We start from the raw sequence: 15,874 nt of genomic DNA, 5'->3' as shown, positions 1-15,874 counted from the left end.
ATCACGATAATCTGACTTATCATGACTAACCTGATCAGAGTTGGCAGTCGAAGTAGTAGTAGAGTCACCCATAGTGCCGAAAAGGGCTGTTGGGTAGAGAAGTCCCAAAAAATTGCCAAGGCAAGGGCTAAGAGCAGAGCCGAGTGCCCCTCTGGGATGGGAAACACACCTCCAAAAAAAAGGCAGCAGCAATAGAGGAGCCCCCCCAAGATCGATGGTGTTAGGGTTTTTGGAAAAAAACCCAAAAAAAAGAGAATCGATGTGGGGAGGGAAGCCCAAAAACTTTGCTGCAGATGTAGCCTTTGTGAAGCTGTCCAAAAGCCTGCAGAGAATAGCCCTGTTGAAGAAGAAAAAATCCAGAAGAAGCAGTAGCCGCAAGCAGCCCTAATCCCAATATCGATAAAGCACAGGGTTTTGTTGGAAGAAAACCCTGAAAGGAAGTGATCGAATGGGAGAAGGGGTCTTCAGTTCCTGTATGAGGCTGTATAGTAGCAGGTTAGTGTCGCAGAAGTGCTCCAATATAGGGAGAAACAGTCCCAACAAATAGTAGGGCCTGATCTTCAAAAACTTGGAAACTCCAATTCACGCAAGAGAGAACCAGCAGCAGCCATCGAGCAGTATTATTAGGTCATGGAAAAGAGAAAAAAGAGGTGGGAATAGGGCAGCAACTAGATCATGGGATCACCTCTGCAGTGCTGCCCTTAGAGAGGGAGAACAAGCAAGGAGAAGGGGGAGAAAAAAAAATCGAGAGAAGGGAAAGAGAAGAAATAACGATGGGAGGGAGGGAGTTTTTGAAAACCAGGTCACAGAAATCGTGTCTCTGATGCCATGTTAAGAAAACACATGAGAGATTAATGCTTAAGTGAATCAATGTGATTCCTGAAGCCCTTTATTTATAATACTAAAACATAAGTACATGGACAAAACAAAGGAAAAGAAAGAATAAACATAAGAGAAACATAAGAGAAAAGGACCAGAATACCCCTACGGTATTCTGGCCATATATCTAACAGTATGTGATGCAGATTTATCGCCAAATTGGGCTTCTTTTATTAGGAATAAGTCTAGGGTTGGATTATATACATGTTGGGCCATTGATCCCATGGGTTTTCTATGTAATAGACCACTTTACTGGGCCTCAAATATGGGAAAATAGGTTGCATACGGAATTAGCCCTATACTTAGTTTATTTTCATATTTTTAATGTTTTAAATTGAACCGGTCCAAAGCTAGTTTGAACCAGTGGTTCAATTTAAGTGATTTTATTAGTTTTTCTTTTAGTTGTTTAGTTAGGCTGGATTAGGACTCTATTTTGAGTCTATTTCAGTTTCCTAGTCAGTTTAAGTTACCTAATAGGTTAGGGATAGGGTTAGGCCTTTCCTTTTTAGTGTCTAAGTATATTTTTGAGTCTTCTATATAAGTTTGTAAGCGAGGCTAGCATTGAAGACGAATTTGATTAATAAAGATTAGCTTTATGCTTGTTGCCATTGCTGCTGCTCTTTGTGAGTGTATATCCTTGTGGATCTCAAGGTGGATAAGGTGGGTGGACTCCAGCAACTCCTTGCATCGAGAAGATCGGGAGGTTTCTTCAATTTTCAAGCTGCTGCCTTTGAGTTTTTCAAACTAGTAAGTTTGATATAAAGTTTCTGTTTACACCTTCTATTTCTTACCCTCTAACCGAGACCTACCCTCTTTCCATCAATCCCATTCAGATCATTAAACCAGCCTTCCATCCCCCTCCATTAAACCTACAACAAGTAAGAAGTTCTGCAACTATTCTTCTTCCTTCCAGAAGGTCACATACAAGGTGATTTTTGAGATCTACCAAACCAGCCATCCGATTGAACTCAGATTTTCACCATACCTCTAGTAACCCTAATTTGGGAAGTGATTCAAATTTGACCTAATTCCTGTGGCCTGATTTTAATATATTCTCATATTTCCCATTCTGCCCCTACCTCCATTAAAGCACAGTTTCAGACCTTCAACCATACTCGATTCTGATTTCATGCTCAAAATAAGTAGTTGATTTCATGACATGTTAATTCTGAAATTAGTAACCTAATCATATCCCTTAACCCTAGTTCCAATACCTTATTTACCATAATACCCTCACTCCTACCCTAACTAGGATTCCTCCATAACTTCAAATCTGTCTATCAGTTTCAAACCAAACTTTCAGCATACATCCCTTACATCATTATTGACACTTGATCCAAGTTTCATCAGACCCCCACCACCCTAAACCCTAGAATCCCCTTCTCCTACCTCCATTAGGAATTGTCTCAAATAACCTTATCTTGCTGCCCAACTCACCTCCTACTTCCATTCACTCAAACATCCTAAAACCTATACCATTAGACTTCCCTACATCTGCCCATCATTACTATATAAGACAACCCTAACCTAAACCTAACTTTAACATTAATTTTGACCTAAAACTCAAGTTTCACCTATTCGGATGACCTGTTCAGATTAGATCCTGGTTGAACTGGCTCCTAGTAGGTCTCCTACCTATCTAGGACTACATTCAGTATGACTTCGACATTCCACTCAACATCATTCAGAGGAGGACATACGGTTTCATCCCATCCTCTCGTGAATTATCGGAGCTTTTGAACAGCATAGATGGGCAGCACATGGACTGGTTCCCAGGTTTATCCAAACTCAAGATCGAGTTTTTTTTAAAGCAAGGGAGAGTTGATGCAGGACATTTGGGGCTGCTCCTGCTAGCCCTAGCCCAGGCCCAATTAGATACTCCAAGGGATACTATCTCAAGCCCAAGCCCTACCTGCCCTGCATTTAGTTTATTTATGTTTTATCTTTTATTTTTTTAGAGTTATTAGGGAGCTATTACAGTAGTAGTTATTAGGGGGTAGTTATTGCTGGAAAAGTAGTTGTTAGGGAGTTATTTTCTTCTTTTTTTCATTTTGAGTTTTAAAAGTCTGTATTTTGACAAGGAAGACAATGCATGAATGACGATGAACAGCATTGAATGAAGAATGAATTGAGTTTGTGGCTGTGTGCGCGTGCACTCATCTCTCCCCCCACCCCTCTTCTCCTTCTACTGCTTCTTCTTCTCACGGTTTCTCCTCTTCCCCCCCCCCCTGCAATTGTGATTTCTTTCTGGATTCTCTTTTCTCCTTTCCAGTCCCCCATCAGAAACTTTCCAAGTCCTGGCCACCAAAATGGCCATTTCAAAAAGTTCCACCGAAAAGGATCAAATTTTAGTAGGATTTCGTCCATTTCGCTGAAACATTTCAGTTTCGGTTGAGTAGAAAATAGAAAACCCACAAAAATTTGTAATTTAGAACCTTGTCCTGATCAGGTTTTTGGAATGGTCTCAGCAGGTTCTAATCCATTATGGATCAGCAACTCCACTGACAATCAGAAACTTCAGTGTGGATCATCCAAATCTTACCCATAGATGAGATGATCCACTATAATATGCGCTAGGAATAGTATAAGCATTGTATTATGCTCTAGGATAAGCAAATCATAGCAAACTTGTTTCTTCCCCCTCTGTTGCAATGATAATTAGGTGTCCATTCCTGCCTGCTAAGAACTAAACCAAATGGGACTGTACTGGTAATGCTCCTGCGAATCCCCCAAAGGGGTTGGAATATTTTTTAAAGAAAGCTCAAGGTGTTGATCTGGTGTTTCGGCCTGGCTGGACCCCAGTTTGGCTAGCGCTGAGATTTTTGCTCTTCTACATGAATTCAGGAACACAAAGACCCGGATCTGATAAGTTATTGGTTTAGGGTGACTCATTACCATGAAGAATGGTTGATGGTTCATGGAGAATCTCTTATCTGGTTTCTGAAACTCATGCCTAAGCATCGAATATGAACTTCTCATTGCATTGGCAGATAATCTGGCCAAGTGGTCTCTTTGAGGACTTCTTCATACCAACTGCTGCTTCCCCCCCCCCCCCACTCTTTAGTGCTGTTTATCCATTTCATTGGCTCAGTAACAGTCTGTCACCAAACTGAGGCTCCCAGTACAAGAAAACAAACAATGGTCTGTGTGGCTGTACAGTCCACCTGGGACCAGCTTAAAGTGCATACCAATGCGAGAACTGAAATAAGCCAGGGTTTAATCACAAGCTTTTCTTTAGTTTGATTCTTGTACAGTTCTACTATGGGTTATCAAGGAAAACCTTATTCTATTTCCACATTTTTGGGTTCCATTTTGATTGTGAATTTGAGTTTGGTAATTTGGTCCCTCTTTTTCTTTTCTTTTTTTAATTCAGTCAGTTGTCATGACATCTAGACAACCCTTAGGCATGGAGGGAAAAAATCAAGGCGCCTTGATAACTATTTTTTGGGCAATACATGAAATTTATTAAAACAAAAAATATATATACACGAAACAGAAAGATACAACATTCACTAGGGATAAGAGGAAATGGTACAACATAACAAAATCCAAACCCAAAAGCATCCTTACAGCATACAATAAAATACGCCCAATTTACTAGTGTTTTCCACCCCTTCTTAAGCCAATGAGCCCACTGAACCGTTGTTAGACCTTAATCAAATTTGGTTTTTTCTTTATTAGAATATTTATATGGGTTGTTTGGAATAAGTTGAGACTTTAGTTGAGTCGAAGTTGTTTGGGTACAATCATTAGTTTGACTCTTCAAATTACAGGCTACTTTCAAAGATTGAGATAAAGTAACTTATCAATTTCCTTAGCTATGGAAAGATGTACAAGAAAAGGATTATCTCAAGGATATCAAAAATGGTTAGTGTGTGAAGGTTTTGCAGATATTCCTGAGCTGTATTTGGAAACATTTCTTTTGTATTCTCGAAGTCCAATGGGTGGCACCACAGAAAATGAAATGTTTTCAACATTCCCTGCCATAGATACATGTGGATTAGTCTTGAACTTTCAGTTTAATCAACTCAGTAGGAAATTTGCTCATGGACCATGACAATTGCTCACGAATATACTGTAAATCTCATCTTTTCTCCTAAAACTTTAAGCATCCATCGTTCAAGAAGTCTATTGATCTTTGAAGGTGGTTATCCTTTTGTTCTTTTTTTTTTTTTTTTTTTTTTTGGGGGGGGAGAAACCTATGACCTAAATAATTTTTTCCTCTGAATTCTAGAGGTGATATCAAACTAGCGGACCACAGCAGTACTAAATTCATCATGTTACGATATCACGAGTAGGGGGTTTGTCCTTATCGTGATTACATAGTCTAGTTGCTATTTCTTTTCTATGTTTCCTACTCTAGATTAGATTCTCTTGTTTCCTTATTAGATTAGCTTCCTATTTTCTCTCCTTGGCTGACAAGGAGTTAGTTTCCTTTTCTAATGTAACTTTCACTTGATTTTATTATAACTAAGACAAAGGGAGAAGAGACTACTCTCTCTCTCTCTCTCTCTCTCTCTCTCTCTCTCTCTTCTCTTTACTTGGTACCGGTTAGACAGATCCTTGGTTTCGTAACACATCAAAATATGTTACTTAGGCAGCTTCAAGCATTCAGCTGTCAGGCAGCTGACATTTGTTCTTTAAGGGAGAAGGGACGAGAGATGAGTTTCATCTAATATTTGCAACCATTGGTTTACTCAACTCTGTGTAAAGGAAAAAATACCAGCTTGAATGATTCCGACAGTGACTCCACTGATGTGTATGCCAGATAAAGAAGAGCACTTTTGTAAAATTCCGCAAATTCTTGACGAGACTTGTGGTGCTGTGAAGAAACCCAATAATAGCTTGCATATACAGATGGATCAATATCAGTCATGCTATCAAGCGTACTCTTCCCATCTTCCAAGAGTTTCTTGCACTCTTTTTGATCTCCTTGCTCAAGCTTGAATGCAGCTATCTGCATCTTGACATAAAGGATTGAATCCTCTATATGCAACTCCCTAGTAGCATGAAGCTTTTCAATCACACCTTCAAGATAACCAATGGCAGCTTCTTTCTCTGCATACTGCCGAGAAACTATGACAGCGAAATGTGCAAGCTTGAGCAGATTGATCTTTGTCTCAAAGTCAGTGATGAAATTATGATATAACTGTATTAAAGCATCACCTGCCTGAAAGAAAAATTACAAAGGAACAGCAATAACTTTTAGTATGACTTCCAATTTAAGCATGGAGGCAACTGAGAACATAGAATGTAGAATGCACATTTGTGAAGGGTAGGAAACATATGCAAGAAGAAAGGATAAAACCCAGAATATGGAATTAAAGCCATAAATTCCTGAAATAGAAACAGGCGTCCAAAATGATAATATCTTAAAGATGTATGGTCAAGGCAATACTTTAACTGATACATGACAAACAAGGAGAATTAGATGGATCCTAACCACACAGATACAAGATAAACTCCAATTTCTATCACATCTTTTCACATGCTGAGGTATGACACCACTTCTCATCAGGCGTATGTCATAGAAAAGTCCAGAATAAATGCAAACTTAAAGGACAAGGAGTTGGTCAGCCTGCAAGCCATACATGTTGCTGGAATATTCAAGATAAAAATGGAACAGGAGTGGGATTTGACCAATTGTTGACAGTCAAAGCATTTGATGGGATTCACAATTAGTACCACTTCTTCCCTCCTGATTGCCTGAATGTGGAGCATTGTCGGACTTCTAAGTAAGGGTATTTTGGAATGTATATCTAATTTGTACATGTGGGGATAATATGTTACTTATACAGGGGAAAACTTTTTATTTTGTTACTAATAATATTAGAGAAGGGAATCAATCTTTTCCCTGTCAGGCATTCACCCATCTTTCTTTCATTTCTGTCTTCCTATTTCTCTCCTCCATGTCTTCATTTCTCTGTCTTCCATCTTCTCTTCTCGTTCTCAATCTGATTTCTCACTAATATCAGTCACTCCCCACTGATTACCAAAAAACTTAACTTGGTATCAGAGCCAAGTTGCTTGTTTGAGAGTCAGATACTTGATCCACTGTTTTCACCTTCCTAATGAGGAACCCAGAAGAGGAGGGTTCCAGAAGTCATTAGAGTATGTAAGGATCTTTGTTTGAAATCCATAAGGTTGTGAGAAATTGATCTGCTAAAGTGATTGAAGCAGGAAAGATTTAATCAACGAAATTCTAGGGCCAACACCTCAGTCATCCTTTGGTTTTTTTTTTAATGAGATGTTTGGAGCATCAAACCAGCACCATTCAAGTCACCCTAGCGTCTTATTTCAGAAGACTATGTGCCAGTTCAGAAAGTTCATGCACTGTCGCAGTATCTTATAAATTGACGCACTGCTGTGCCGCAAGGAAAGTATGATTCTGCTACCTATCAGATTTGTTTGGTCATTTGGTGAGGTGTGATGATTCAAGTATAAGTTTCATGTTTAGAGTGATCTCCCTTTGAAAAAAACAGAGATATAAAAGTTCCTTTCAATATTTTTGTGATGTTTCTGAAATCTGAGAGAGGGCTCTCTTGAACTGAGAAGGACAGTTCAAAAACCCTGGTTCAGATTGCCTACAGGTCCACACAAGTGTAAAACAACTCAAACAATAAGGTTGATGGCAGTTCTGTAAATTATCTGAAGTTCACAATTTCACATAGGAGAGTGCCATTTGGTAAAATAACAAAATCTTAAAAGGCACTTAAGTCTATGAATAAGGAGGAACAAGATTGGGTTTAAGAATTAATGATTGAGGGTAATCTTGGCATGAATGTAATAGAGAGATCACTAGAATTAAGGATTAGAAAGGAGGGGTATTTTGGGAAATACAGAAATAACGGTTTAACCAGTGATGGAGAAGAAGCTGGTTCGAAGAGGAGAACTCCTCACACAAGACCCAATCATGCTGAGGTTTTAGGCATGAAATCGCAACTGGGTACCCTCTGAGAATCTAATGTTAATGAATTCAAATCATTAGTCCAAACAGCAGAATGAAATCCATGAAAGTATCACCGGCGGTAAGTTCTGAACCAGCCTGGTTTGGAGGTTTGTTTCTCTAGATAAAAGGGGTTTTGGGTCTAGGCCTTGGGGGTTTGAATCACATATCTGCAGCCTGAGTCCATAATCCCTGTGAGAAGGACAGAATCGGGGGAGATCGATTCATCACATGTGGGCTGCAAGTACCGGTAGAGCAGAGCAGGAAATAAGAGACAAGACAGAACAAGAGATAGATAGAAGGAAACTGAAGAACAACAAACAGGAAATAGGGGAAAATCAGAAGAGAAGAGAAAGAAGAGAACTGAAGAAAGGAAGAAGAAAGAAAATATCGTACTTGAGAGAAAGAAAAAGAGAAGAGACGTACAGTTGGCCAGCAGGGCACAATTAGAACACAAGAAATAACAAAAGGAAGGAGAAAGAACAAGTGGGGAAGGGAGGAAGGACTCATTAGAGGAAAGGGGGGAGAAAAAGAAGAAGAAGAAGAAGAACACCATAGCCAATTGGCTGCCTCAGGCCACGCAGGGTACAATCCAAAACAAAACTCAAATTTTCATTCCATTCTAATAATCCCCCTCGAATACATGCATATAAATAAGAAAAGAAAAAGACTCCAATAAGGAAACAACTCTACTAATATTCATAACCAAAAACCTGCTAAACTCTTCCTACGTATCCTACACAAAATAAAAGATTACACAATATTCTCCCAAATAAAGTAAACTTTGAGAAGTCATGGAAAGATATATCTGGAGAAATCAAAGCTCAGAATCATAGTGATCCAGTATATTAGAAATGGGAGACAGAAAACTCCACAGTAATGGCATCATTGATTGTTTATATGAAACCAGAAATTGGTAGGAGGTTGATGCGTAAATCAACAGCAAAGGAAATACGGAACAGTGTGTAGCCAGGACATTTGATCAAATGGGTGATTTAACCAAGGTTTAGAAATTACCTCCAAAATTATCACCATGAAATATGGTAAAAAATCTGAATACTACAACACAATGATTAGTCGATGGGAATAATAGGATCTTTATAGAGACCTCTAATTATCCAATCTTAAGGATAAAGACAAAGTCTATAGAATGTCTGAGAAGGAGCATATCATAATTCTCCTCGGAATATGAACCAATTGGAGTTCAGATTTTGGGTGAAGTCCCCCTTCCATCCTTAGGTGAAGTGTGTGAATATATACAGAGTGACGAGACAAGACGACATGCTATGAAGATAAATCCCTCCCTAGAGAAGTCTGCTTTAGCCTTTGTCTATCAATGATGCATTAGTTATGGAGGAAGAGGACGGGGTGCTGGTCGTGGGATGACAAGGATAAACTCAAATGTGAGGATTGTGGCAAGGCTAGAGATACCAAAGAGACATGTTGGGTGCTTCATGGTCGTCCACCTAGAAAAATGGTTGGTAGTACTCAAAGTGGAAGTAGGAGGAGCTAGAGCTAATACAGTTGTTACTAACTGTGCTCAACTTCAAAATTGACAGTCATGTCCATGGAGTCTTCTACAGTTGTGTCTTCAACCTTCTCTTCTTCAAACTCTTCAATGTGTGCCTCAACATTCAAAACATCAAGGACTGATTCTTCCATGACGCCAGAAATTGCTGGAACTCCAACATTAATCTCATAGATGTCATTGTTATCATCCAAGGTGTCTTCACACTTTTCTCCTTCAAGGGCAGCATTAACAGCCCAATCATCATCAAGCTGTAATTCACACCCCAACATCTCCGGAATACATTCAATGGCTGTGATCACTAAGTCTGCCTTCTCTTTTTGCGGGCAGAATTTTGCATAGTGACCATCATCTAACTGTGGAGTGAATCTTTTTGCATTACCCAGCTGAGATATTGTATTTATTTGTTGCTTCATCGACTTCATCTCAACAGTTAAACCTTTGACCATATCAGCCCGTTGTTGAAGAGTGATTTGGTCACTTGTACATAGCTCTAATACCAAATAATGTAGTTCTAGAGTGGTAGGAGACCAACTAGAAGCCAAATAACCAGGATCTGATCTGAACAGGTCGTTAGATTAGGCTAAAATTAGTGAAAGTGTAAAGTTAGGGTTAGGGTTTGATGGTAGGGTTAGGTAAGTTGATGTAGGGGAGTCTTCCAATTAAGGACTTGAGATGTTTTGATGGAATTAGCTATGTAAACTTGAATGGACAGCAGGTTAGGTTTAGGGTTTTTTGGGTTTTTGAAAAGGGAATAAAGGGGGGAATCTAGGGTTTAGGATGGGAGTTTAGTGCAAGGGCTTGGATCGAGTTTCCCTAAGGGTGAAAGGAAGGTTCGGTCCAAGTTTGGGCAGTTTATGATGGTTGGTTTGGTCTGGACAGAATTTGGGTATGGGAATGATGTTCAGAGATGGAGGGGATGCTAGGTTTAGTTTAGAGGATTAGAAGAAGGGGGGTTTGGGTTGGGGATGCTGCACTTACTTGTTATATGAAATTATTCTTGACCCTTGCAGAGAATTTCCAGCAGCTGAGTATGTATCATCAAGAGATCGGCTACAGCAGAACTGGAGCTTGAATGAAGATCAATGGAATGGGGTTGGGGAAGGCTATCTCAGCCTGGACATCTCACCCATCCTATCTCAGGATTTTCACAAAGGCTCAAGGCAATATTTCATTAGTCAAATTCGTGTACAATGTTGGCCTCCCTTCCAAACTTATATAGAAGATTCAAAAACAGACTTGGACACTAAAAAGGAAAGGCCTAACCTTATTAACTAATAAGGTAACCTAAATTGACTAGGAAAGTGAAATAATAATGAAAACAGACTCAAAATAGCACTCTAACTAAACTAATGAAGTAAATCCCGTTTTCCTACTTTCTACCCATATTTTACGCTCATTAAATTGGCCAATTACAAAGGAAACCCATGGGATCAAAGCCCCAATACATAAATGACCCAACCCAAAGCTTATTTTCACTAAAATAAGCCCCAAGTGACTTATCTACATCACTGGGCCACACACTGATGGTACCTCTTTTACCCTTCAGCATTTTATGGCAAAGTTAGTAAGTATCTCCACTACAGTTGTCTCATCATTTTCTCAGTTAGGTACCTCAGCCTCTACCTTACATGCTTCTACATCAACTGCATCCACTTTCTAGATCCTTGATTTGGGTGCCATAGATTATATGATATGATTGGTGCATCCATTGTTTTGACTCCTACACATAGTTGTCATGGCGGCGCCATGCCGTCATGGCATCCTGGCGCTGGAGGTCTGTGCAAATCGACCTACGCCATGGCATCCTGTCTCTCTTTCCCTCGTCGATTTCTTCTTCCTGCCTCTCTTTCCCTCTTCGATTTCTTCTTTAATTTTTTGTTTCCTCCCCAACCTTAGACCCACTCCCTGCTTCCCTAAATCTCCTATTTTAGCCTTGGTTTAGTAACATGCAACTAAGACATCCGCCAGATCTGATTTCAGATCTCACCATTCGTTTGCCAGTAGAATTTTGGGGCTATTTCTCGTTGGGATCGGCAGACCTTGGTGCTGCGATTTTGTTCCAGAAATTGCAGGGAGAATCGTCTTCATAAGAAGGAGTTCCTCTGCTGGAACTACTCCAGTTCACCGCCTCTCTGCCTCTCTTTCTATTGCGTTATTGCAAGGTTGAAGAAGACATTAAGCCTTTAAAATTGCAAGTTAAGGACAACTTATATTATTTATATAAAACCCCTTATATTCTCTATTATTCTGTTTAACCCATTCAGTTTTCTCTTTAACTACATTAAATTACAGTTCTGCCACTCCTTTACAATTTCAGATTAATTACAATTCTGCCATTGCTCTTATAAATCTTGATTTATCTACTAGTTTGCCATTCAACTTTACCATTCAACTTTGGATTTAATTACAATCCTGCCATTGCTCTTATAAATCTTGATTTATCTACTAGTTTGCCATTCAACTTTGCCATTCAACTTTGGATATAATTACAATTCTGCCATGGTCGACATGATTGTTGCCATGGCGGGCGACGTGTCGATATATCGATCAGACACCCCTCCACCGACTTGGATCGCCATGATGCCGTGACAACTATGCTCCTACACTATTTGGTCTAGGAGAGATGAAGTTAGGATTGCTGATGGTATCTTTTCATCTATTTCTGGGAAGGGTAATGGGATCCTAGTTTAGTCCTTGCAACAGAATCAGAATCCTCAATAGACAGGATCACAGGGAGGTGGAGAACACAACCATAATTGAGCAATGAACAGGGATTCCAAACCAGATCAAATCCTAGTCTGATTAGCTTAAAATTTGGGTCGAAGGAAGAGACCAATGAGTCCAATAATCATTCAGGAAACCACAAGGATCCAAGGCTAGATGTGGAGTTAGAATGAAATTCAGTTGCAGCAGTAGAACATAAAATAGAAGAACCACAGGGTTGGGAGAGCTTAAAAATTGAAGTCAGTTTAAGCATTGTCCGTCCCTTATGATCAGCAACCCTGTAAACTATGGTAACCGAGGGGTACAGTTTAGGTCAATTAGGTTTCAATTAGGTTTACTCGATAGGGGTGATGTTTCCTTCTATTCGAGAGTTAGTGATTTGGTTTCCTAGTAGTTCTAGGATTAGTGAGTTGATTATTTCAGTTCTATTTCTATTGTTTATGATTCCTTTTGTAAGGGGTCTCATCTTTATGCGATCTCAAAACTATAAATAAAGTGTTGGGGGGGGGGGGGACTGCTAGGTATCAATTTCCTTCTCTAGCCAATCCCCATTTTCATCCATTCTCTTCTCCTCTTCTCTTCTAATTACTGGTTATATTGTTCAAATACTTTCACATGGTATCAGAGCAAACCTAAACCAGTAATTAACCCCTACAATTTTATATTTTGATTGGTGTTTCAAGAAACCTTCTCGGTTCCTAGCTGCACCAGGCAATGCTGCCTAAATATCAACTTGTGCCCTAAGTTTGATGATGGAAGGATATACTAGGGCATATTGTTCTATCTACTGGTGATTATGAAGGTTGCTGATTGAAGACTTCAAGTTTCTGCTTCTTTCAAGCTGCGGCATCATATTCTGGGAAGTTTTTCTTTTTGATATTGTTATGTGATGATACCTTCAACCCAACCTCTTGATGGTACTAATAATTTGAACACTGTTTGAAGACCATATCTTCTCCACTCGATCCAGGTTTCAGCAAGACTTCTTGGTTTGATCTTCTGAGATCCTAAATCTTTTACAATCTCTACGATACTCTGCTTTTAGGTCTGTTAACAAAACAGAATTTAATGAATGCTTGAATGATCAATTCGACCAAGCAAACCCTTTTATTTATAAGAAAAGGAATTACAAAAATAGGACAGAATTGTCCCTACTCTAGCCAACTCTACTAAGAGAGTCGGCAGTACATAAAAATAAAACCCAAAAGACCAGAATAACCCCACGGTATTCTGGAGTACATTATTTAACTCTCCCCCTCAAGTTGGAGCATAAATGTCAAACATGCCCAACTTGACTAAAGCAGGATGAAACAACTTTCTAGACAATCCCTTGGTGGAAATATCAGCAAGTTGATCAACAGACTTCACAAATGGAATACAAATCAATCCTTCCTCCAACTTTTCCTTGATAAAATACCTATCCACCTCAACATGCTTGGTACGATCATGTTGTACTGGATTATGGGCAATGCTGATTGCAACCTTGTTGTCACAGTACAACATCATAGGGAGACGAACAAGAACACCAAGGTCTTGTAATAAACCCTTCAGGCATAGTAACTCACAAATACATTTTGCCATGACACGAAACTCTACTTCAGCACTAGAACGAGCTACCACATTCTGCTTCTTACTATGCCAAGTGATAAGATTGCCACCTACAAAAGTACAGTACCAAGAGATAGACTTGTGGTCAGGAGAACCAGCCCAATCAACATCAGTGTATGCTTCTATCCGTAGGTGATCATTAGGAGACAAGAGAATGTTTTTCCCTGGAGCTGAGTTCAAGTAGTGAAGGAAACGAAGAACAGCCTCCATATGGGAAGAGTAGCGATCATGCATGAACTGACTCACAATGCTCACTGCTTTAGTACTGTCTGGACGTGTGTGAGAGAGATAAATCAACTTCCCTACCAACCTTTGGTACCGGCCTTTATCAACAGGTTTACCCTCCTTTTCTTTAAGACGAACATTAGCATCCATGGAAGTATTTGTAGGTGACATCTTAACAAACCAGTTTCTGCCAACAAATCTAGGATATACTTCTTTTAGGAGAGAAAGATGCCCTTAGAAGATCTAGCAACTTCAATTCCAAGAAAGTACCTTAATTTTCCTAGATCCTTAATCTCAAACTCTTGTCCAAGAAAAAGTCTTCAAACAACTGATTTCATCACCATCATTTTCGGTTACCACAATATTATCAACGTAGACTATAAGAACAGTGATTTTTTCACCAACTCTTTTAATAAAAAGAATGTAATCAGCATTACTCTATTTGTAGCCTACAGAAATCATAGCCTTGTAAAAACTGCCAAACCATGCTCGAGGTGACTGCTCCAGCCCATAAAGTACATGCTTCAATCTACACACTTTGCCTTGGGTTTTGTCACAAGAGAACCCTAGTGGAATAACCATATACACCTCCTCATCAAGTTTTCCATTGAGAAACGCATTCTTCTGTCGTTCCTCCTAAATTAATAGGCTGCCATGTAACAGTTCAGTTGGGGACTTGGAGTCAAAGACCCGAGTAGGTAGGCTACAGTGAGGACAGCATCCCCTCAATAAGAAGAGGGGACATTTCTAGCAAACATAAGGGCTCTAGCCACCTCCAAGAGATGGCGATTTTTTCTCTCAGCCACACCATTTTGGGCTGGAGTATCAACACAACTGGTCTGATGTATAATCCCTTTGGGGAGCAAGATAATTTTGGAACTGATCTTCCATATATTCTATCCCATTGTCACTCCTCAAAATTTTGAGAGGCATTAAACTTGGTCTGAACCATTTTATGAAAGTGCTGAAAACATGAAAAAACCTCATTTTTTTTCTGCAGCAGGTAGACCCAAGTGGTTCTAGAGTAACAGTCTATAAAGGAGACAAACCAACGATGACCAGAAATAGAAACTTTGCGACTAGGACCCTACACATCAATATGAACCAAATGAAGGGGGGAAGAATCTTTTATTAGAAACAGGATAAATGGAACGTGTCTATTTGGCCAAGACACAAGCCTCATAAAAAAAATTCTTCCTTATTACAGTTTTTAACCAATGCTGGAAATAAATGGGATAAAGTTCCTAAGGGGGGTGTCCTAATCTAAAATGCCATTGGTGCAGTTTAGAAGAGGAAGGCTGTCACAATTGAGAAGGTAATGTTGTTGGAGGAAGACGACCATCATCAAACAGGTACAATCCACCATGCACTTTACCACATCCAATCGTTCGCCTCGTTTCCAGTTCCTGAAAAAAACAATAAATCGAAAAAAAAATTACTTTGCAATTCAGATCTTTAGTAAGACCATAGTACAAAATCTCGGACATTTCGTATATCTCAAGTGGTCCGAGACGAGATAGCCACCCGAAATGAAAAAATACCATATTTCGTCGATATCTCGTGATATCGACGAAATATTGAAATCTCACTTAAAGTGTCACGTGAGCAGGGCCTATATTAACTTATTTCGCAGGTTTCGATCGATATTTCGATCGAGACCTGCTAATGCTTAGAAATTCCACCATTTTGCCTCTTCTTCCACTCTTCCAAGCTCTAATCCAAAACTCCAAGCATTGTTCAAGCACTTTGTTGACGGATTGTTGTCGGAAAACACATCGGAGGCTCATCTAAGCACATCCTACAAGCCTTTTTTCATTATTTAAGGTCAATCATTTTCCTTTAAAATTATTGTTTTGAAATTACTACGTACTAGAGTTGTTGGATGGTGATGAAATTTATATATGTTAGACACTGGAGGCCGATCCACAACCACACGGTGTCGAAATTTTTTTTACATGTCT

At 39.4% G+C, this 15,874-nt stretch overlaps 1 protein-coding gene across 1 annotated transcript in view; it reads right to left on the bottom strand.

Moving 5' to 3' along the window:
• Nucleotides 1-15,874, bottom strand: part of LOC122666172 (26S proteasome non-ATPase regulatory subunit 13 homolog B-like) — a 112,857-nt gene that overhangs the window by 72,674 nt on the left and 24,309 nt on the right. The window contains exon 2 of the mRNA XM_043862304.1: nucleotides 5,603-6,049. Coding sequence (XP_043718239.1) covers nucleotides 5,603-6,049 — 447 coding nt within the window. The remainder of the gene's footprint in view (nucleotides 1-5,602; nucleotides 6,050-15,874) is intronic.

Source organism: Telopea speciosissima, chromosome 6, assembly GCF_018873765.1.
Source record: "Telopea speciosissima isolate NSW1024214 ecotype Mountain lineage chromosome 6, Tspe_v1, whole genome shotgun sequence".
Taxonomy (NCBI): domain Eukaryota; kingdom Viridiplantae; phylum Streptophyta; class Magnoliopsida; order Proteales; family Proteaceae; genus Telopea; species Telopea speciosissima.
Note: the sequence above shows the minus strand (reverse complement) of the source record. Positions and strands in the feature narration are given on the sequence as shown.